This window comes from Scyliorhinus canicula, chromosome 3, assembly GCF_902713615.1.
Source record: "Scyliorhinus canicula chromosome 3, sScyCan1.1, whole genome shotgun sequence".
Lineage (NCBI taxonomy): Eukaryota > Metazoa > Chordata > Chondrichthyes > Carcharhiniformes > Scyliorhinidae > Scyliorhinus > Scyliorhinus canicula.
The window spans coordinates 190,080,733-190,104,377 of record NC_052148.1 but is presented as its reverse complement, the minus strand read 5'-3'; the positions used below and the strand labels follow the sequence as shown (position 1 = coordinate 190,104,377).

At 48.6% G+C, this 23,645-nt stretch overlaps 1 protein-coding gene across 4 annotated transcripts in view; it reads left to right on the top strand.

Moving 5' to 3' along the window:
* LOC119963181 overlaps positions 1-23,645 on the top strand; it is a 790,592-nt gene that overhangs the window by 466,292 nt on the left and 300,655 nt on the right. The window contains exon 1 of one of the 4 annotated variants that reach the window (XM_038791913.1): positions 6,444-6,883. The exons of the other annotated variants lie outside the window; for them this stretch is intronic. Within the exon in view, the coding sequence (XP_038647841.1) occupies positions 6,815-6,883 (69 nt within the window). The 5' untranslated portion in view covers positions 6,444-6,814. Of the gene's footprint in view, positions 1-6,443; positions 6,884-23,645 lie in introns of those variants that run through there. 4 annotated transcript variants of the gene reach the window in all.

Here is a 23,645-nt window from a genome sequence, read left to right as displayed (position 1 = left end):
TGGTAGGAATAACAGCAAACGGGATTATTATTTAAACAATAAAATATTAAAGCATGCCGCTGTGCAGAGAGACTTGGGTGTGCTAGTGCATGAGTCACAGAAGGTTGGTTTACAGGTGCAACAGGTGATTAAGAAGGCAAATGGAATTTTGTCCTTCATTACTAGAGGGATGGAGTTTAAGACTAGGGAGGTTATGTTGCAATTGTATAAGGTGTTAGTGAGGCCACACCTGGAGTATTGTGTTCAGTTTTGGTCTCCTTACTTGAGAAAGGACGTACTGGCACTGGAGGGTGTGTAGAGGAGATTCACTAGGTTAATCCCAGAGCTGAAGGGGTTGGATTATGAGGAAAGGTTGAATAGACTGGGACTGTACTTGTTGGAATTTAGAAGGATGAGGGGGGATCTTATAGAAACATTTAAAATTATGAAGGGAGGGCAGCACGGTGGCCTAGTGGTTAGCACAACCGCCTCACGGCGCTGAGGTCCCAGGTTTGAATCCCGGCCCTGGGTCACTGTCTGTGTGGAGTTTGCACATTCTCCCTGTGTCTGCGTGGGTTTCGCCCCCGCAACCCAAAAATGTGCAGAGTAGGTGGATTGGCCACGCTAAATTGCCCCTTAATTGGAAAAAATAATTGGGTAATCTAAATTTATAAAAGAAATAAATAAAAAAAATAATAATAAATAAATAAATAAATTATGAAGGGAATGGATAGGATAGATGTGGGCAGGTTGTTTCCACTGGCGGGTGAAAGCAGAACTAGGGGACATAGCCTCAAAATAAGGGGAAGTAGATTTAGGACTGAGTTCAGGAGGAACTTCTTCACCCAAATGGTTGCGAATCTATGGAATTCCTTGCCCAGTGAAGCAGTTGAGGCTCCTTCATTACATGTTTTTAAGGTAAAGATAGATAGTTTTTTGAAGAATAAAGGGATTAAGGGTTATGGTGTTCGGGCCGGAAAGTGGAGCTGAGTCCACAAAAGATCAGCCATGATCTCATTGAATGGTGGAGCGGGCTCGAGGGGCCAGATGGCCTACTCCTGCTCCTAGTTCTTATGTTCTTATGTTCTTATGTTCCCAAACTACATAACTCCTCATCTCTTACCAGTAAAGATTTACTAGCTCCCGTATCTCTTAAAGTTGTGACTTCTTACCTGCTCCTCCTGATACACATGAGTAAACTTTACCCACACAAGTAAATTCTTTAAAGAAATCTGGCGCCTTCTTATCAATCACTTTTTGATCAGGCTGTACAATCTTTTGCACCTCCTTCGCTTCACTTGGGCTTTCCTTTACCACTTCAACAAGTCTTATCCTGTTTTACCACATCAGCCTTCCCAGTGCTTTTCTTCAATCACCAACACTGTGACTATGCATGGCCTAGTTTATTACAGTGAAAACATTTGATATTTTTCATTTCTTTTCCACCGTCCTGGATTTCTTTTTCAATCTGAGGTACACTCTCCTTATTATCTCCCATCAGATCACATTTGCCGTTACCACTTGAGTATTTCTCATGTCCCCAGTTTCTATCCCTCACAGGATGAAACTGATGTCGGAAACCAAGCTTTGATTTATGAACTAATTCATTTTTTTAAAAAAATCATTTTTATTGAGAAATTTTGATTTTATACAACATTGACGCACCTTAGTAAAATACCGAAAATAACAATAATATTAACAATCATATACATTCGCCCCATCCTCATGAACAACCCAGCATTTTAACAACAACGCATATTAACACACTATAAAGTTACAGAATAAACACTACAATAATGCACCCCCCCCCCCCCCCCCCCCCCCCGGGTTGCTGCTGCTATTGACCCAGTTACCTATCTCTGAGCCAGGAAGTCCAGAAAAGGCTGCCATCGTTTATAGAACCCTTGTATTGATCCTCTCAGGGCAAATTTGACCTTTTCCAATTTTATAAATCCCGCCATGTCACTGATCCAGGTCTCCACACGTGGGGGCCTTGCATCCATCCATTGTAACAGAATCCTTCGACGGGCTACTAGGGACGCAAAGGCCAGGACACCGGCCTCTTTCGCCTCCTGCACTCCCGGCTCTACCGCAACTCCAAAAATCGCGAGTCCCCACCCTGGTTTGACCCTGGATCCAACCACCCTCGACACCGTCCCCGCCACCCCCTTCCAGAATTCTTCCAGTGCTGGGCATGCCCAGAACATATGGGCGTGGTTCGCAGGACTCCCCGAACATCTGGTGCACCTGTCCTCACCCCCGAAGAACCTACTCATCCTAGTCCCGGACATGTGGGCCCGGTGCAGCACCTTAAATTGGATGAGACTAAGCCTCGCACATGAGGAGGAAGAGTTGACTCTGTCCAAGGCATCCGCCCAAGTCCCGTCCTCTATCTGCTCCCCGAGTTCCTCCTCCCATTTAGCCTTCAGTTCCTCCACTGACGACTCCTCCACCTCCTGCATTACCTTATAGATGTCAGGCACCTTCCCCTCTCCTACCCACACCCCCGAAAGCACTCTGTCCATCGCCCCCTGCGAGGGCAGCAAAGGGAATCCCTCTACCTGTCGCCTAGCAAACGCCTTTACCTGCAGGTATCTGAACATGTTCCCCTGGGGAAGGCCAAATTTATCTTCCAGTTCCCCCAGGCCCGCAAACCTCCCGCCAATAAACAGGTCCCTCAATTTGCTGATGCCCGCCCTTTGCCACCCCCTGAATCCCCCATCCGTGTTCCCCGGGATGAACCGATGGTTGCCACCCAGTGGAGCCTCCATCGAGCCCCCTGTTTCCCCCCGATGCCGTCTCCATTGTTCCCAGATTCTTAGGGTCGCCGCCACCACCGGGCTCGTGGTAAACCTCTTAGGGGAGAGCGGCAACGGTGCCGTTACCATGGCACCCAGGCTCGTACCTCTACATGACGCCATCTCCATTCTTTTCCACGCCGCCCCTCCCCCCTCCATCACCCATTTACGCACCATTGACACATTGGCTGCCCAATAGTACCCCAGAAGGTTGGGCAGTGCCAGCCCACCTCCATATGAACTAATTCATAATCATCTGCCATTTCTGCTGCTAATCTTGCAGTTTTAACCCTCTGCTCTTCCACATGAGTTCTCACTACATCAGGAATTGAATTTTTAAACTCCTACAAAAGTATAATTTCTCTGACAGCTTCGTACGTTTGGTCTATTTTCAAAGCCCTTTCCACCTATCAAAATTACTCTGTTTGATCCTTTCAAACTCCATGTATGTTTGACCAAATTCTTTTCTTAAATTTCTCAACCTTTGTCTGTAGGCTTCAGGCAGTAGTTCATATGCACCTAAGATGGATTTTTTCACCTCCTCATACATCCCAGATACATTCTCCAGTTGTGATGCAAACACTTCACTAGCCCTACCTACCAGCTTTGTTTGAATCAGTAATACCCACATGTCCTGTGGCCATTTCATTTGTTTAGCTACCTTCTCAAATGGAATAAAAAAGGCTTCCACCTCCTTCTCGTCAAACATTGGCAATGCTTGGACATATTTAAATAGATCCCCACCAAGCCTTTGACTTTGATGCTCTTTCTCACTATCATCTCAAATGAAATTAAAAAAAGGCTTCCACCTCCTTCTCGTCAAACCTTGGCAATACTTGGACATATTTAAATAGATCCCCACCAAGCCTTTGACTTTGATGCTCTTTCTCACTATCATCTCAAATGAAATAAAAAAAGGCTTCCACCTCCTTCTCGTCAAACCTTGGCAATACTTGGACATATTTAAATAGATCCCCACCAAGCCTTAGACTTTGACGCTCTTTCATCACTATCATCCAACTGTACGTTTCCCTTTACGTCTGCCAATTTTAACTGACTGTCATGTTTCATGGCCATTTTCCGAAGTTCAAACTCTCTCTCTCTTTATCTTTTTCCATGATCTGCATCTCCCTTACCCTTTGTTTTTGTACTGCTCGGGCTATTCTTTCTTTTCTCCTTTCTACTCTCTCCTTTTCTTTTTCCACTCTATCACTTTCTCTTTCAGCTCTCTCTGTTTCTTTTTCCTCTCTTTTGTATTGAAGCTGCTTTAATTCTTTCTCATGTTCAAATTGCTCAATCTGCAACTGGATCTTTGCCATTTCTAATGAGTCAGACTGTATGTCAGGCAACTTTAAATGCTTAGCCACCGCTATAATTACCATGGGCGGAATTCTCCGCGAACCACTGGGGCGGGCCACTCCGGCGCCGAGGAGTGGCATGAACCACTCCGGCATCGGGCCACTCTGAAGGAGCGGAATCCTCCGCATCTTCAGGGGCTAGGCCGGCGCCGGAGTGGTTTGCGCTGCGCTGGCCGGCACGGAGGGGGCTTGGTGTTATGCCAACCGGCGCCGAAGGGCCTCCGCTGGCCGGCACAAGTTGTCGCATGCGTGTGATCGCCAGCGTGTGCTGGCGTCATCCCAGCGCATGCGCAGGAGGGGTTCATCTCCGCTCGAACATTCATCCTCATTGCAGAACTTTACACCGGTTGGCGTGGAGGAATAACCCCTCCGGCACAGGCCTGCACACGGATTGATGGGCCTTGATCGCGGGCCAGGCCACCATGGAGTCAACCCCCGGGGCCAGATCCCCCCGCGCCCCCCGAGGACCCTGGAGGCCGCCTGCGGAGCCAGGTCTCACTGGTAAGTACCTGGTGTATTTTAAAACAGTGGGACCGGCCTAAAACAGGCGGCCACTCGGCCCATCATGGGCCGGAGAATCACTGGGGGGGCCACTGCCGATGGCCCCCGAGCAACGTGGCGCGATTCCCACCCCCGCCAAATCCCCGGCGCCGGAGAATTTGGCAGCCGGCAGGGGCAGGATTTACGCCGTCCCCCCAGCGATTCTCTGACCTGGCGGGGGGTCGGAGAATCCCGCCCCTCATCTTTTCGCATTTTGTCAGGTCATGTTAACTGCAACATTTTTACCAAATCTAACAGTCTGCTTTTAGTCTCTGTCTGTAAGGTACCGCGTGTGACCATCTCCACCTCCAAAAATGTCAGAACCTCTGAAAGGGCCATTGTCCACAACTCACTCCCTACTTAAACTAAAATACCACACCGAAAAGAAACCACTATATGCTCATCCCTCACTGTCTTTAAGTTCACTAAGCCAATCCAATAGATAGACTTTTATCCCCCTCGAACCCCCAATTTGTTATGGGCCAGGGTTTAGAGAACCCCAAAGTGTATCACGGAGTTCACCTGATCCACAACTTTTAATCGATTGTGGTATGGGGAGCACACGACCCACTCTGCAGTTGTGGTACAGCAGAAATGGAAAAGTATTTTTTTAAAGCAAAATAATATTTATTCTATGAACTCAAGTTAATCTTTTTAAAACTTACAGTGAACATCTTAGCAACCATTAATTCAAATACAATCCCCAAGTAATACAACACTAAGTAATGCTTACTAACTTCCCAAACAACATCCAGGGGCTGTTTAGCACACTCGGCTAAATCGCTAGCTTTGAAATTAGACCAAGGCAGGCCAGCAGCACGGTTCGATTCCCGTAACAGCCTTCCTGAACAGGTGCCGGAATGTGGCGACTAGGGGCTTTTCACAGTAACTTCATTGAAGACTACTTCTGACAATAAGCCATTTATGAAGAAACACCTTTTAACAGAAGCACATTAGGTTTACATTCACTACTGAGAACATTTATAATTCTGAATTCACCAAATGATCAAGAGATAGTCTTTTCATGGCAGAGAGATCAACAGTACACCTCCTCTGTCTGGCTTCAGCTCCAACACTGAAAGCGAAACGAAAACACACTCTGCAGCAAACAGCCTAAAACGAAAGTAAAAAAACTGACAGACAGCCCAGCTCCACCCACACTCTGACATCACTGATAAACACCCATTTCTTAAAGGTACATTTCATAAACACCCATTTATTAAAGGTACTCTCACGTGACAACAGTAACTTCATTGCAGTGTTAATGTAAGCCTACCTGTGAGAATAAAGATTATTTTTTTAAAATTGGGCAGTGAGAAATGAAACTGCCTCATTTTAACCACTTGCCGATCACATTTTCCCACTGAGCCGAGTGAGTTTAAAACAAAATGTTTTGTGTTGTTCAATCCTGAGCTTGTTTCCAATTAAAACCATCTATTGTTTTTATGGCATGAGACTTTTTAAAATGATTTCAGAATATCAATTATCAGTGCAGCAACAGAAATGCCAATGAGAAAAAGCTGCAGTCTTTTGTGGTTCTTTTATGATCATACAATGAAAAAAACTTGAATGTCATCATTAAACTCCTGGGAGTCCGTATTTTAATTAACTTTGTGAATAGCTCAAGAATGAATAAAACAATTCTCATTTTATTGCTTCTGCTCCAACACTTGTTCTCAGTCTCAAATATAGACATTCAGACAGAAGTAATTGAAAACAGTTGGATCATTTTGTCCCAATAGCCTGCTGTTCTTTTATTTGTATGTCAGCCTTTTGTCTGTCTCCGTAGCAGGAGAGTCGCTCAGGTCAGGACATTTTTATTAAGAGAGGGAATGCCTCAAACAGCCTTTGACAACCTGCTTTAATGCTCCAAGCGACACTTACAGGGAGGGCAAGCGGACTTTCATCTTGTTTCATGAATTATGCACATTGGCTGCCTCTGTGCTCGATCAGACCAAAGTAATCCAGCCTCTCCTTTGCATGCCCTGCCCCCGCCACAAAACATTATTCTTCGTGACCTCCTTTTTCCTAACTTCCCTGGAAAACAGATGTGGGGGCAAAGCTGTAGCTGCAGGAGGATATTAAGCTAAAAGGTGAAAAACAACAAAAAAAGATGTGGCTGTGAGACAGGGCGGCTGAATGAAGGCTGAAAGTGAATGCAGCAATGTGCTGTCAAGTGGAAGTACAGCATTGGAGATATGTGCTCAGGTAACCTAGTTTGTTATTTTATGTTCTGTTCTGCCAAAGCTTCCGTGGGGAGATAAATTACAAAGATGTTTGCATTCTACAGACTGCAAGCTGGGTTCTCAGCCACGCTCTGTATATGCTCTGCACCTAGTTACCCTGCATTGTCTAAAGAGCCATTAGGTAGTGTAAGGGGACGTTATGGAGACAAGAAAAAAGTGATGGGAAAATATTTATTTTTGCAGAAGAGCCTGAATAGCCATCACAGTGATGTCATATGCAAATCATGCTTTGCTGCGATTTTGTTTTTTTAAGTTTTTTTATGAGGAAAAATGTCCTTCACATGAGTGGAGATGTATTAAATTCTGGAAAAGGCACAAGTTATCATCGGCCAGCTTGGTGTTATAATACATGGTTTTGAAAATTGCCAAGGACTAAATGACCGTACGTTAAATGCTGACATTTTAATCTCACTTGTGTTAAAGATATTATTAGGCAAACTCATGCAGCAAGGTTTGGTGACATTCTGTGAAGTTAATTTTATATTTAAAAAACTTAAAAGTCTTGCTGTTAAGTATGCATCTTTTAAAAAAAATATCAATTCGAACTGATTCTGCTATTTATTTTATACTGCATTTATCCATGGAGATATTTTACAATACTACATCAAATTAAATACTGTATTTTTAATACAAACTAATTTTTATGAGAATGTTAGGGGGGAAAGGGACTGTTTCCAGTTAGCTGTTGTTTTGTTGCATGGAGGCAAGCCACTTGTACTGTACAATGCAGTGTGCTGTATGGATAGGTCGAAGAATAAGTCACTGGCTCCGTAAACATGATGGTATTGTGTATTAACATGTGCTGTTGACTAGGGTTTTAATACTGTAGTAACAGCAACTCCAGGCAACCATCAGCGGATAACAGCAACAGACAGTTTATTTGGAGGTAAAAAAAATCATTAACAGGAACATTACAATACCGGCCAGCGACTTCAACTCTGCTCCGAGAAAGGATCTGTTCTGCAGGTTTTAAAGGCACCCAGCCTGCTGGAATTCTGTGGGCTTTGCCCTGATAGGCTGGTCGCTACGTTGCCTCCTAGGTTTGCTGAGGCCTCAGTCTGGGAGGTCACGTGACCCTTGATGTTCACTGCAACATCATTCTCCCCTCAGGTCCACTAGTACCTCACCCCCCAGGTATTGAGGTTTGCTAGTGTCACATGGGAGGGTTTAAACTAGTATGGCAGGGGGGTGGATACCGGAGCACCAGGTCAGAAAGTGAAAAATTTGAGAGAACTAGGAAATAGGGCTACTAGGGCACTGAGGAAGTGCAGACACGGAGATGTTGCTGAAAACAGAGGGACAGGTGGCCTGAAGTGCATATGTTTTAATGCAAGAAGTATAACAGGCAAGGCAGATGAACTTAAAGCTTGGGTCCGTACTTGGAACTATGATGTTGTTGCCATTACAGAGACATGGTTGAGGGAAGGACAGGATTGGCAGCTAAACATTCCAGGATTTAGATGTTTCAGGCGGGATAGAGGGGGATGTAAAAGTGGTGGAGGATCTGTGCTACTGGTTAGGGAGAATTTCACAGCTGTACTGCGGGAGGACACCTCAGAGGGCAGCGAGGCTAGATGGGTAGAGATCAGGAATAAGAAGGGTGCAGTCAAAATGTTGGGAGTTAACTACAAGCCTCTCAACAGCCAGCGGGAGAAAGAGGAACAGATAGGTAGACAGAGTTTGGAAAGGAGTAAAAGCAACAGGGTTGTTGTGATGGGAGACTTCAACTTCCCCAATATTGACTGGGGTTCACTTAGTGCCAGGGGCTCGGATGGGACAGAGCTTGTAAGGAGAATACAAGATGGCTTCTTAAAACAATATGCAGATAGTCCAACAAGGGAAGGGCTGTAATGGACCTGGTAGTTGGGAATGAGCCTGGCCAGGTGGTAGAAGTTTCAGTAGGGGAGCATTTTGGGAACAGTGACCACAATTCAGTAAGTTTTAAAGTGCTGGTGGACAAGGATAAGAGTGGTCCCCGGGTGAATGTGCTAAATTGGGGGAAGGCTAATTATAACAATATTAGGCGGGAACTGAAGAACATAGATTGGGAACGGATGTTTGAGGGTAAATCAACATCTGACATGTGGAAGGCTTTCAAATGTCAGTTGAAAGGAATTCAGGAACTGCATGTTCCTATTACGAAGAAGGATAAATATGGCAAATTTCGGGAACCTTGGATAACGAGAGATATTGTAGGCCTCGTCAAAAAGAAAAAGTAGGCATTTGTCAGGGCTAGAAGGCTGGGAACAGACAAAGCCTGTGTGGAATATAAGGAAAGTAGGAAGGAACTTATGCAAGGAGTCAGGAGGGCTAAAAGGGGTCACAAAACGTCATTGGCAAATAGGGTTAAGGAAATCCCAAGGCTTTTTACACGTACATAAAAAGCAAGAGGGTAGCCAGGGAAAGAGTTGGCCCACTGAAGGACAGGGGAGGGCATCTATGTGTGGAATCAGAGGAAATGGGCGATGTAGTAAATGAATACTTTGTATCAGAATTCAACAAAGAGAAGGAATTGGTGGATGTTGAGTTTGGAGAAGGGTATGTAGATAGCCTGGGTCACATTGAGATCCAAAAAGACAAGGTGTTGGCGTCTTGAAAAATATTAAGGTGGATAAATCCCCAGGGCCTGATGGGATCTACCCCAGAATACTGAAGGAGGCAAGACAGGAAATTGCTGAGGCCTTGACAGAAATCTTTGGATTCTCACTGTCTTCAGGAGCTGTCCCGGAGGACTGGAGAGAATAGCCAATGTAGAAGATTTTAGTTTAGACGGGCAGCATGGTTGGCACAGACTTGGAGGGCCGAAGGGCCTATTCCTGTGCTGTACTTGTCTTGGTTCTTTGAAGATCTTGGTCTCAATAGCTCAGTCTATCGAGTGGCTTATGTTCGCGTTGGGAGCGGCAAAGTAACACCAGTTGGGATTCTCCCATGGGGTTGACTTGTTTGGGCCGGTCTCACCAATTTCTTCTGTGGGTAGCTCCTTGGCCTCTGCTCCTCCATGCCCAGTGACCACAGGCTCTAGACTCATGTTCGGCCACTTTGAGCCCCTGATCGGTGCTAACCATCATAGGTTGGATGTTGAAGGTGCCACCGCCTCCAGTGAAGGCTCTTATCTTCTTAAATGATCCAAATGCTTCTGCAGGATCTTATCCTGGGTCTGTACCTTATCTGACACCGAATCTGTCTTGCCAACAACAAACCCCCGAGGTCTATTTCCAAAGTTCATTCTGAAAGCTGGGTCATTTATTTCAAATGCTCTCTGTGCCCTCGATAAATCATGGTTCCTTATTTGGAAGTCTTGCCTGGACTCCACCCTCCCCACTAAATTCAGGAAGATCAGGCTCATTCGATTCCGCAAACACAGCCCATCAGCAGCTCCGCCGGGAAACCCCCCGTCGTGGAAAAACTGTGAAATCTTGGTATCCAAGCAAGCCAGCAACTGTTTCCTCATTCTGGTCTGTACGTCCTGCCAACCCATTTGATGATGGGTGGTACGGTGCCGACGTAAACCGCTGGAATTTCATACTGGTAAACGCAGTAACATTGTCCAAGACAAGGATCTCGGGTACACCATGGTCACAAAGATACTGGCGCCACCGCTCGATGGTCCGAAAGATGTAGTGAACTTCATTCGGTACACATCCATCCATTTTGAGTGAGCATCTACCAACAAAAGGAACATGGTCCCCGTGAAAATACCCAGACCCAAGGCCTACCGGACCATTCCCAGGGATGCAGAGGTGCGGCAGTGGGCAAGTTCCACAGTTCTTGACACTGGTCTCAAAGCTCCACCATGCTAATAATGTCAGCGTCGATGCGGGGCCATCAAACATAGCTTTGTGCCAACATCTTCATTTTAGATATGCCCGTGTGGGCATTATGCAACTCCTCCAATAACAGCTGGCTACCAGGACCCAGAACTAAGACAGGCAAACCCCACAGGAGCACACGGTCCTCACAACTGTTCTCCTGGTAAAATATGGCTTTCGCGTTTCTGAAACAGGACCAGGGAAATCACCATTCAAAATCGTTTACTTGATTTTTGACAGGAGAGGGTCTTTTTGTGTCCATGACTGGATTTGTCTCGTGGTCACTTTTAAGGTCTCCAGGATGTTAGAGTCGTTGTGACTTTCTCAAGCACCAGTGGGGATGTGGAGCTTACGGGTAATGGAAACAGTTCAAGGCATCAGCATGACATATCTGGCCCGAGGCCGATGCTCCAATGTAGATTCATAGGCTCACAGTAGCAATGTCCAGCATTGTCTTCGAGCAGTGGCAATAGGGGAAATTGCCTTATCCTCCTCGAATAATCCTAATAAGGGTTTCTGATCCGTCACCAACATGAAACGCCAGCCATAGACATATTGGTGGAATTTCCTAATGCTGAACACGACTGCCAAAGCTTCTTTTTCAATTTGAGAGTACCCTTTCTCTGCCTCGGAGAGGGTTCGGGATACGTAAGTGATGGGCCTGTCTGTTCCATTCGGCAATCGATGAGAAAGAACAGCTCCAATTCCATATGGAGTCGCATCGCAGACGAGGACGTCCCCAATCCATACACGTCATAGGTGAGGACAAGTTATTTTCGAGGGCCAAATCGGATCAGTAAACAAGTGGACTAAGGTTGCTGCTTCACTTGATGGAAGGCCTCCTTTTGGGTTATCTTCAAAAATAATTTCTGGTGTTTCTTCAACAAAGCATGTAATGGCACTAACAGGCTGGCCAGATTCAGAAGGAATCTATAGTAATAGTTAATCGTTCCTAAGAAGGAATTCATCTCCTTAGGATGGGCGCTTCTCCGATGCCTTTTATCTTCTCCTCCATTGGGTGCAACCCATTTGGGTCAACACTGTAGCCCAAATAGGTAACCTCGTTGGACTGGAACGTATATTTTTTTTCCTTTTCAAGCACACGCCAGCGTTCGAGAATCGTTTCAGCACTTCTTCCAAGTTGTCTAAGTGTTCCTCTCTGTGGAACCGATAATCGGGAGATCATCTAAATAAACTGCAACTTTAGGCAGTCCCTGCAACAAATTTTCCATGGTGTGTTGATAAATTGTGCACGTTGACAATACCCCGAATGGTAACCTAGTATACTCATACAAGCCTTTGTGCTTGTTGATGCTAAAGCACACTCGGGAAGCCTTATCTAACTCCAGTTGCAAGTAAGCATGGCTCATATCCAGCTTGGTGAACATAAAACCCCTAGCGAGTTGAGCGTACAGCTCCTCAATCTTAGATACGGGGTACCGGTCCAATTCAGCTGCTCGATTGACTGCTAGTTGACAATTCCTACAAATTTGGACCGTCTTGTCCAGCTTGAGGACGGGTATGATGGGTGCAGCCCACCCTGAGAACAGTACCGGTCAAATGGAGGCTAGGTCTTTAAGGCACTGAAGCTCTACTTCCACATTTTCTATGATGGAATAAGGGCCCTAGAAAATCCAGGTGTGGACTCAGCGTCTGCATATTTTGTGGCTTGGAACCCCTCTCCTCCAGTTCATTTGGGAAGACCTCAGAATACCTTCGGATAACTTCGTACAGGTCTCCCTCGCCTAGTTTTAATATTTCCACCCAATTCGATTTCATGTGTTGGAGCCAGTCGTGTCCCGTTAAGCTTGGACCCCATTCACTTATGACGACAAGTGAGAACTGCACAGGCTGCCGCCCATATGCTACCAGAGCCATCATGGTCTCCTCGATTTTTAGTGCCTCTCCGATACAAGTGGCTACATGGGCCACAGCGTTCTTCAACATCAATGGCTGGACCGCGTCTTGCAAATAATGATAAATTTGTTCCCCTAAAACAGTCCCTGAAGCCCTGGTGTCTACTCCCATCTTTAAGGGGCGTCCGTTGACAAGTAGTACTACGGTTAATAAAGTCACTCTGCCCACGTCAATGTGGTTCGACGTTCCTCTCAATTGACTGGTGTTCCTCAATATTGTGAATTGCTGCCAGTTTATTTCCCGTCCTGGGCCGAGCAGGCTCGGCTTGTCTCTGCATCTGTGTCTCAAATGACCTCTTTCATCGCACCGAAGACACTCGACTCTAGGAACCTGTACCTGTCTGGGGCGCGGTTTCCTCCACAACAAAAACATTCATTAAAACTCGCTGTCCAGTCAAGGCGGTGGCATCTGCCTCAGTTCCCTCCGTGGGTGAATCTTCCCCAATCTGCACCGTAAGCTTCATTCAGGCAGCACAGTAGCACAAGTGGATAGCACTGTGGTGTCATAGCGCCTGGATCCCAGGTTCGATTCCCGGCTGGGTCACTGTCTGTGCGGAGTCTGCACGTTCTCCCCGTGTCTGCGTGGGTTTCCTCCGGGTGCTCCGGTTTCCTCCCACTGTCCAAAAATATGCAGGTTAAGTGGATTAGCCAAGCAAAATTGCCCTTAGTGACCAAAAAAAGTTAGGAGGGGTTATTGGGTTACGGGGATAGGGTGGAAGTGAGGGCTTAAGTGGGTCGGTGTAGACTCGATGAGCCAAATGGCCTCCTTCTGCGCTGTATGTTCCATGTTCTATTCCTGTGCTGCTACTTGTGGCTCCCTGCCCCAACTGGTGGGCCTCCACCTTTCTGATCACATTGACTGGGTAACTAGTTTTGAAATTCCTGCGCCCCTTTCTCAGCCCCCCTCCATGGATAAAACTATTTCCATCGCCCTTTTTAAGACCAGCAACGTCTTGAGAATAGTCCTGTTATTCACCGCACACACCAGCCTGTCATGCAACAAATCTTTCAGGGACATCGCAAAATCACAATATTCCGCAAACTTCCTCAAGCCAGCCATAAAAACCACAATAGATTCACCTGGGGCCTTCCCGATTGAATTGAACTTGTACCGCTGAAGGATGATAGAGGGTTTTGGGTGATAATGACCTCTAACTAATTCTTCAAGATCATTAAATGATTTGGAATCAGGGGCCTGAGGGCAGGTCATGCTTCTGATTACACTGCAGTTCTGGGTGCCACAGGCTGTGAGCAAAATCATTTTTTGCCTTTCGTCCCTTCTATGCCGTGTGCTCTGAAAAAGTAACACATGTGCTCCACATATTGCACCCAATCTTACTCATCCGCATCGAAAGGCTCAAGCTTACCAAAAAACAGCACTATGGTGCTCTTTCTGCTGGGCACTGGAAAAACTAGGACTGGGGCTGGAAAGTCTACCATGCACCTCCCGCAACCCGGTCTTCAACATTGTCGCCAATATAGTAATAGGAACTCCAGGCAGCCATAACTGTAACAGACAGTTTATTTAGAGGCAAAAACTATTTACATAAAGTATAAAGGAACATTACAATACCAGCCAGTGAGTCCAACTCTGCTCCTGGACTGGATCTGCTCTGCAGGCTTTAAAGGCCCCCAGCCTGTTGAAAACGCGTGCGATTTGCCCTGATAGGCTGGGCCTCACGTGGCCTCTGAGGTTTGCTGAGGCCTCAGTCAGGGAGGTCATACGATGCCCCCGATGTTTGCCGCAATCTAGTTCCTTGGATTATAAAGTTAGCTGGAATGGTCTGTTTATTAGTTATCCAGTTAACATGATCTGGAAGCTCACCAGAACATTTCGAAAGCTGTCAAAAATTTGTCCTTCAAAAGTATTGATTTCAGGTGGCTCCCTGTACTTTCATCCCGAGCGGATAGGTGACTCATCAGCAGGTTTTGTTTGTGACAGATACTTGTCAGTTTTTGTGTGTTGAAGATGTTGAGAGGCCCCAGAAAACCAAGATTTGTTAATAAGAGCTTACGTACTGATTTAACATATCTGTCAAAAAGTACCTGATAAAAAGTAAGTGATAAAATGAATCACTTTGAAATGCAGTGGCTGCTGTTCTATGGGCAGATATATGGGGCGGGATTCTCTGATCCTGAGGCTAAGTGTTGACGCCATCGGAAATGCCGTCGCGTTTCCCGACCGTGTCAACACGGTCCCAGGATCAGCAAGTCTGGCCCCTGCGGGGCGCTGGAGCGGTTCACGCCGCTCCAGCTGCTGATCCGGCCGTGGAATGGCTGCCGGGGATGCGCGCAGTGGGTCCGGCGCGAACCCGCGCATGCGCAGTCCCACTGGCGCGATTTCCGCACAAGCGTGGTGTCTCCCTTGTCCGCGCCAGCACCGACCCAACATGGCGCAGGAGTACAGGGGCTGGCGTGGAATAAAGGAGGCCGGGACACAGAGAGCCCGGCCTGCCAATCGGTGGGTCCCGATCGCGGGCCAGGCCACATCAGAGGCCCGCCCCAGGGCCGGACCCCACCCCCCCCACAGGCCACCACCCGACCCTTCAATGCCGAGGTCCCGCCGGCTCACAGCAGGTGAGAACGGCACCGGTGGGACTCGTTTTTATTTACGGCCGCTCGGCCCATCCAGGCTGGAGAATCGCGGGGGGGACTGCGAAGAGCGACCGGCGCCACGCCGACCACGCCATCCCCAATGATGCTGATTCTCCGCCCTGTCTAGCTGATTTTTTAAAAAACTGTTGATAAAAATCTCATGTAAATAGAGCCATGGAGTGCTACTTTGACCAGGAGGGCTTTCCATATCAACAGTTGGCAAAATGGACACAGTTAATAATTTGACAGGGTTTGATTGTAGTATTTGCTCGCATGCTGAAATGCAGCTCCTTTACTCAGAAATACCTGTGCTTCATTTAGTACATTTTGAATTGACCATGAATTTATTCAGTGCAAGACTGAGACTTCAGTGATTCATTCCAGGTTTTTTGATGATGATGTTTATTTAGATGCTGACATCCTAATATCTTCAAATACGTATTATTGCTGTTTATGTGCATGTACCAAAATGTATTTGGCTTCTGTGGCTATTATTTGTTGTGTAACATGTTTCCTCTGAACTTCTGTAACAATTAACGCAAACCATACTTCAGTAAACTATTGATAAAGCTATTTAGATCCAGTCATTATCAGACTCATAGGGAGTGTAAATAGAGATTCATATTAGAGAATTAAAACAGGTCTTGACTTCATAATTATGATCCATGTTTTCCTCTGTTCAAAAACAGAGGGTTGATGAGGGCAGTGTGGTCAATGTTGCGCACATTGACTTTCAAAAGGCATTTGAGGAGGTACCACATAATAGGCTTGTTAGAAAAATTGAAGCTGGTGGGACTAAAGGAGAAGTGGCTACATGGATCGCATAATTGGCTCAGTGACAGAAAGCAGAGAACAATGCTGAATGACTGATTTTCAGACTGGGGCCAAGTTTACAATGCTATATTAGTGACCTGGACTTGGATGAGAAAAAGACAGAAGGCATGATTTAACCCGGTGCAGATTTGGGCGCAGTGGTTAAATCGAGATTCATGCTGGACGTGAATCAGTTTGCTATCTAACCAGCTCGTTCCCGGTGGCAAGTTCCGGCTCTCACCCAAATACGGCAAGCATATTGTTAACCCTCATTTGCATTCATTTCCATCTCATTAGTGTGATTGAAGTCAAATGCAGCAGTCTCCCGTGAAATAACTGGCTCTGCAGCGAGTGTGCGCCATTTAGTACTACCTTTTAAAAACGTGAAGCCGGCACAGTATTTACTGAGGGGAAGTGAGGAGGTGAGTAGCCATTTCCATTTTCCGGCATCCAGCTCAAGGGCATCAGAGCTCCTGGCCCAGTGCTTGTGGGGTGGGCGGAGGGCAGGGGTTTCCCCTGGGCTGGTGAGGGGGGAGGGGCTTTTTGTATGCAAGTGTGAGGCCTTCAAGCCATGTTTAAATATTGTAGGTATCCATAATAGGGGCAACTGCAGCTGCTGACTATTTGTCCTACCAAGCACTGACAGCACAGAACCCTTGCTCTTGGTTCTGTGCTGAAGGTCACTTTAACTCCCTTTGACTGTGAACAGCCTCTAGCTTCACAGCTGAAGGTTATTGCTAATGAGGAATTGGCCTTGTTAGTTGTGAGAGCACTTCCCAGCTGCAGGTTGTGCTTGATGCGCGCTCCTGTTGGTGACTTACAAATGCCTGCAGGCTGCTGCAGCTGAGAGTTTGTTTGCTGTTTGTTGCTGCCACCTCTTCTCCTTGGGCTTCCTTGAAAGTAAGGAAGAAAGAAGGCCTTTAGTCTCTTTTACCTGGAGTGTGGCGAGGAGAGGATTTTGGCAGGCCTACTACCGGGCTGAGGATGCAGGATGGCTTGCTCGAGCTGCCTGTGGGTGTTTTTAAAGGCCTGCTTTGTATGTTGACTGTATATTCTGTTCTGGACTTGTGGGTCACAGGAGAGGAGGGGTGGTGGCCAGGCTTGACTGTGCAATCCGGAGGTTGCGCCGGGACACTTTCATAGACACTTTCTCTTTCATACCAGTGACTTTTTATGCTCAGTTGCCATCTGCCACTCCCATTATGGGAGCTATGCAGGTTGGTGGTGTTCCTTGGTTTCCTTTTCCACTGTATTTGGTCTATGTTTGTCGGGGAGGGACCGGGGCGAGGAATTGTATGATGGTTACCACGTAACTGTAGATTATCTTTTTTGCCAGTTGTAGCCCCTCCTCCTTCTGTGGCCTGGGTGTCGCTGGAAGATGCTGCCAGTGTTGGAGAGGGGGAAGCAGGTTTTTGCTCTCTCTCCCTCCTCCGCTTTGCACCAGGTCGGTAAGACATTCTGGTGCTTGGCTTACCAAGCGGCCTTCCATTGATGCCAGTTCACTGTAGGGGCTTGGGGTGGGGGGGGGGGGGTGGTGTTGGGTGAGTCATTTTTGCACCGTAATCTGTGTGTTGCCTTTTTGCCTGGCAGCTGTGTGCTTGACTGCTGTGAACGCTCAGCTTCTAAAGCCTTGTCGCCAGCAAATTGCCAGTGCTGGAGAAGGGGTGGGGTATTCTCCTTCTTTTACAGTGCCACATGTCTGCGTGACTTTTTCCGGTGGTCTGTGCTGCTCGCTCCTTTGCACATACAGTCATTCACGCATATAGAGCGAGATTCTCCCATCGGGAGACTAAGTGCCGACGCCGGAGTGAAAACCAGAGTGTTTCACTCCGGCGTCGGAGACTGCTCCTCGCCCTCTATTCTCCAACCCCCCGGGGGCTAGGTGTGGCGCCGCGTCATCTACGCGCGGCGGGCCTTGGCGCCGCATAAAAGTGGCACCACGTAAATGATGTCACCCGCGCATGCGCAGTTGCCGTCCTCCCTGCGGGCGCCCTGCAAGAAATGTCGGAGTGATCTTGCGGGGCAGAGGAGGAAAGGAGTGCCTCCTTCGGTGGGCACCGATCGCGGGCCAGATCCCTTTTGAGCGCCCCCCCCCCCCCGGTGCTGGATCCCCCCTCCCCCACACAGGCCTCCCCCACACAGGCCTCCCCCCCAGCATTCCCGCGCTGTTCACGCCGGCAGCGACCAGGTGTGCTCGGCGGCGGCGGGGACATGTCGTATTGGGCAGGCCGCTCGGCCCATCCGGGCCGGAGAATCGCCGCTCGCCTGTTACAAACAGCGAGCGGCAATTCTCCGAGCGGACAGCCGTAAATCTCGGCGCGCCGGTTTGGGGAGGGTGGGAGAATCGCCACCCGCCGTTGGGGGGGGGGGGGGGGGGGGGTGCAGAATTGCGCCCATACTCTTTCTGCACACACTCTCGCCGATATACACGCACTGAAGTTCACAAACATGCTTTCCTGGACAAGTATTCGGCGCCTTTCCACTGATGTGGGTCTGTTGTTGGGGCCGCGGAGGAGGACCGGCCCTGACTCGGCAGCTGGTGGTATTGTATTCTTTTTGGTTTTTTTGTCCTGGTTTTGTCTTTGATATGCAGCTGGTGTCCTCGTTATATTCCTGCCTGTTTTGTGTTTTCATTTGTTATAATATAATCTTTATTGTCAGATAGATCGGTTCTTGATAAATAAGGGATCGGGGTTATGGGGAGAAGGCAGGAGAATGGGGATGAGACAAATATCTGCCATGATTGAATGGCGGAGCAGACTCGATGAGCTGAATGGCCTAATTCTGCTCCTATGTCTTGTGGTCTTATGGTCACAAGTTGGTTTACATTAACACTGCAATGATATCACTGTAAAAAGCCCCCAGTTGCCACACTCCGGTGCCGTTTTGGGTACACTGAGGGAGAATTCAGAATGTCCAAATTACCTAACTCTTTTGGGACTTGTGGGAGGAAACCGGAGCACCTGAAGAAAACCCACGCAGACACGGGGAGGAAGTGTAGACTCCGCACAGACAGTGATCCAAGCTGGGAAGCAAACCTGGGACTCTGCCGCTGTGAAGACATAGTGCTAACCACTATGCTACAGTGCTGCCCACGCGACCGTGGTGCACGCTATGATGCTGGTGAGGGGGTGGAGTGTTCGGTGGTTGATTTGGTTCATAATGTGCCGGACATGTATTGGACCGGACTGTGCCCCCCTTGGGAGGGGTGGAATGTGTTTCTCTCCTTTGCTGTGCTTCATGTTGGAGCAGCCTTTTCTGATGGACTGCAGTGGTGAGCCTTTCCTCTGATATAGGTCAGGGGAACCTGGAACACTGGACTCAGGGGGACGTACGAGTCCAGAAGGCAATCCGGTTTGAAGCAAGAAGACGCTGTGGGACCTGGTGCGTGATATTGGGTCAGCTGATGACTCCGTTGCAGAAATGCTTTCGCAGATTGCTGATGTTTTTGTTGCTGGTGCGATGAGTGCTGTATGTAACTGGCACGTCACTGTGGGTTAAACACGCTGGAAGTCAAGGACATTCACCTACAGCCGGATGCACAGGAATACGCCGGCCGCTTTGCGCTAACTTGCACCGGCCCTTCGGCACCGGTTGGTGTGGCGCCAACCCCTCCGGTGCTGGCCTAGCCCCTGGATGTGTGGAGGATTCAGCAACTTCCGGTTGGCACGCCGCCGGAGTGTTTTGCGCCATTTTTTGTGAAAATGAGCTGATATAGCTTCGTATTGATACCAATATGGAACAGTGACATTTCCTTGTTGGTTAATTGTTAGTGTGATATTTGGAATATAATGAATCCTAGTTACTGTTGACTGTTCAATAAACAAAATATTCTCAAGTGGCTTTTTGTGGGTACACGTGCCATGTCTCAGATGATGATTATTGCATCGCATTTCAATCAAACTTTGAAGCCTCAACAGTTTGCCTAAATGCTGGGACTGCCAGCACAAGAGAGGCAGCAGCCAACAATCAAACACTCAAGAGCTGGGCTTCAGCACTAGGGATATCCTCAAGATCAAATGGTAGGTGTGCAGATCAGCAGAGGGCACCTGAGCACATTCTCCATAATGTTGCTGTCTGGGCTTAGGGGCTCCTGCTGCTGTAGCTGGGGGTGAGTGTGCAGAGCAAGGTTTTCCAGCACAACTGACTACGGATGGCACTCTGAGAGTAGGCAGCACACGTTGGGGTTGGAGAGGCTTGGGGAATTTGTGGGTCCCGGGATGGAAACCCCAATTGATTGTAGATCTCTCCCCTTCTCCAATTCCTGGCAGATATAACTATGTCTGGTTATGTCAGTTCCACAAAGGCTGCCCTCGTGATGCTGGTGGCAGCCCAGTTGGCCAGGCGCCGGAGAGTACTGCAGCATCGAAGCAGGCTGGAGGCTCCCCATGCAGGAGCCACCGCACGCACTGAAGACCCGGCCGCCCATCAGACCGGGGAGGAACTCAGAGGGGGATGCCAGCGATGACCCAGGATGTACAAGCATTTCAAGAAGATGATGGACAGCATGTGTTGCAGGAGACTCAGTCTCATCAAAGAGACCGTGCGGCCCCTATGCCACGTCCTCTTAGACTTGGCACCTCACAGAGGAAGAGGACTCCCACTCCCGGTGATCGTGAAGGTCACCATAGCCCTGAACATCAATGCAACTGGATCATTCCAGGGCTCGATCGGGGAATTGTGTGGCATTTCCCAAGCTACAGCACACAATGCATCAATAAGGTCACTTTGAGCAGGGCCAGGAGCATAAGGATGCCCGGGCTGCAAGATTCTCCGCCATCGCCGGGGTGCCCCAGGTCCAGGGGGTAGTTGATGGCATGCGTGTCACCTTGCGTGTGCCGGGCCATCAGGGCATGCCCTTCATCAACACTCCCAGAATGTTCAAAACGTCTGTGACCGCCAGTTGCGAATCATGCACGTGTGTGCATACTTCCCAGGGAGAGTGCATGACAGCTACATCCTGGGACACTGTGATATCCCCGGCATCTTCGAGGACCTCCCCAGGATGACGGGTTGGTTCTTGGGGCAATAAGGGGTATCTGCCGAGGTCCTGGCTGATGGCGCCAGTGCGGAGACCAGAGACTGGGGCTGAGACCCGATAAAACGAGGCCCATGTTGCCACGCAGGCTGTCATTGTGCGGTGCATCAGCCTGTTCAAAATGTGGATCCAATGCCTGGACCACTCTGGTCGTGCACTGCAGTACAATCTCCAGAGGTCCTCCCGCTTTGAGTTGTTCTGTTGTGCCCTCCATTCCATGGCACACAGCGGGGTAACATGCTGGAGAAGGAAGAGGGACATGCAGGATAGAGGACCAACTTGGGGAGGACCCGCAGGAGGAGCGTGGGATGGCAGGACTAAATCGGTTAGGATTATATTCATTGGTGTTTAGAAGAGTGAGAGGGGTGCTCATAGAAACTTTTAAAATTCCAACAGGATTAGACCGGGTACATAGAACATAGAACAGTACAGCACAGAACAGGCCCTTCGGCCCTCAATGTTGTGCCGAGCCATGATCACCCTACTCAAACCCACGTATCCACCCTATACCCGTAACCCAACAACCCCCCCCCTTAACCTTACTTTTTTTTTATTAGGACACTATGGGCAATTTAGCATGGCCAATCCACCTAACCCGCACATCTTTGGACTGTGGGAGGAAACCGGAGCACCCGGAGGAAACCCACGCACACAGGGGGAGGACGTGCAGACTCCACACAGACAGTGACCCAGCCGGGAATCGAACCTGGGACCCTGGAGCTGTGAAGCATTTATGCTAACCACCATGCTACCCTGCTGCCCCTAATTCGGTAGATTCCGAATGTTCCCGATGGTGGGAGAGTCCCGAAGTAGGGGTCATAGTTTGATGGTGAGGAAAAACATCTTCACCCAGAGAGTGGTGAACCTGTGGAATTCACTAGCAGAAATGGTAGTTGAGGTGAAAACGTTGTATAACCCCCACTCTCCACTGGACAATGCTGTTCAATCTTCCAAGGGTCTGTGTAACATCACCCCAGGGTGATGGGACTGTGTTGGCGCTGTCAGCGGGTCAATATACAAGGCAGGAGAGTGATGATCACCCACTGTGAGGTTAGCTCCGGGCTTCTCAGTTCATGCCAAAGTCTGACTCCTGTCTTTCTGCTGATAGCGCACTCACACCCATCCTCTGAATGGCGTCTTCTTCAGGGGTGTTTGATCTTGGACCACTTTACCCAGGAGGTGGGGGTTGGGGGAACGGAGGGTAACAGGTGTTGGTGTGCAGGCAGGCTTGCTGTGGAGATTAACATGACAGAGCCTTCACCTATACCAGGTGTGACATGTTTTAATAGTGAACATTTGATATGTCCATTCCCCCTAGCTACAGATCGTGAATCCCCCGATGGCCACTCAATGCTCCTTTCTCTTCTTGATCTTTTGTGGTCTTCTACTATGTCTAGATGTGACCCCCAGGATGCACATCTGAGGTGGAGGCAGCCTGCTGCTTTCCACGCCATGTGGCCTGACAAACATCCTCTGGAGGGCCTGGAGCTGTAGCGCGAGGCTGACTTACCGCTGTCACAGGCATTGCCTGTTCTGACCGCTGCCCTTCAGATGCGCCGATGTCAAGAGTGGGGGATTTGGATGAGCTGGAGACCACTGTTGTCTCCTAGGTGACAGGGCCTGGGTTGGCCTCCAGCACGTCCTCCTCTCAGCTGGGGCCCGTAGGGCCCTGGGAGTCTCTATGGGATAGAAGGGCAGCTGGAGTGAAATCTAGAGGCCTTGTGAGTCAACCGGTCCTGGTGGTTCCCCATTGTCTGCACCATGGTGTCGATGTCCTCAGTGTTGGTCCTCAGTGACTGGGCCATGCACTGCAGTGCCTTGGAAATGTCCACCTGTGACTGGTACATTTCCCCAAAGTGACTGGGACATGATGTCGAGGCCCTCAGCCATGGTCATCACCGACTAAGCCATTCCATGGCAACACCAATCAAGACGCTGATGTTGTACCCCAGGATTTTCACTGCAGTCGCCATCCTAGCAGTGTTGGCCTTGGAGGCAAATCATTGTTGGCATCATCTCCAGCGCCTGCACCCTTTGGATTTTGTCCAATCAGGAATGTCACTGACATCCCCTCCTGAATCTCAGGGCTGTGACCTATCATTGGCATCAGCTCTAGGATAGCCTTAACCAGAGGCTCGTTATCTGACTGGGACCCAACTGCATCCTGGGATCTAGCAGACCTCACGTTGCTGTCTCCCTTGGATACTCCTGCCTCCACCTGATGTGCATCAGCCACTGCTGGTGGACGATGTGGGTGAAATCTGTGATGTGGTGATTGTGATCTCCTGGGAGCTCTCCTCTGATATTGTCTTTTGGGTGGCGGGGTGAACGTCTCCAGATGGCCCAGGCCCATGAGACAATGGACATATGGGGCTTGATTCTCCGCCCTGCCGCTTCACATTTCTGCCCTGAACCGATGGCGGGATTCTCTGTTACGCCAGCCGGTCAATGGGGTTTCCCATTGTGGGGCAGCCCCATGCCACCGGTAAACCCCCGGGCGCCAGCAAAATGGAAAATCCCGCTGGCGGAGAATCCCACCCATAGTCAGTGAGA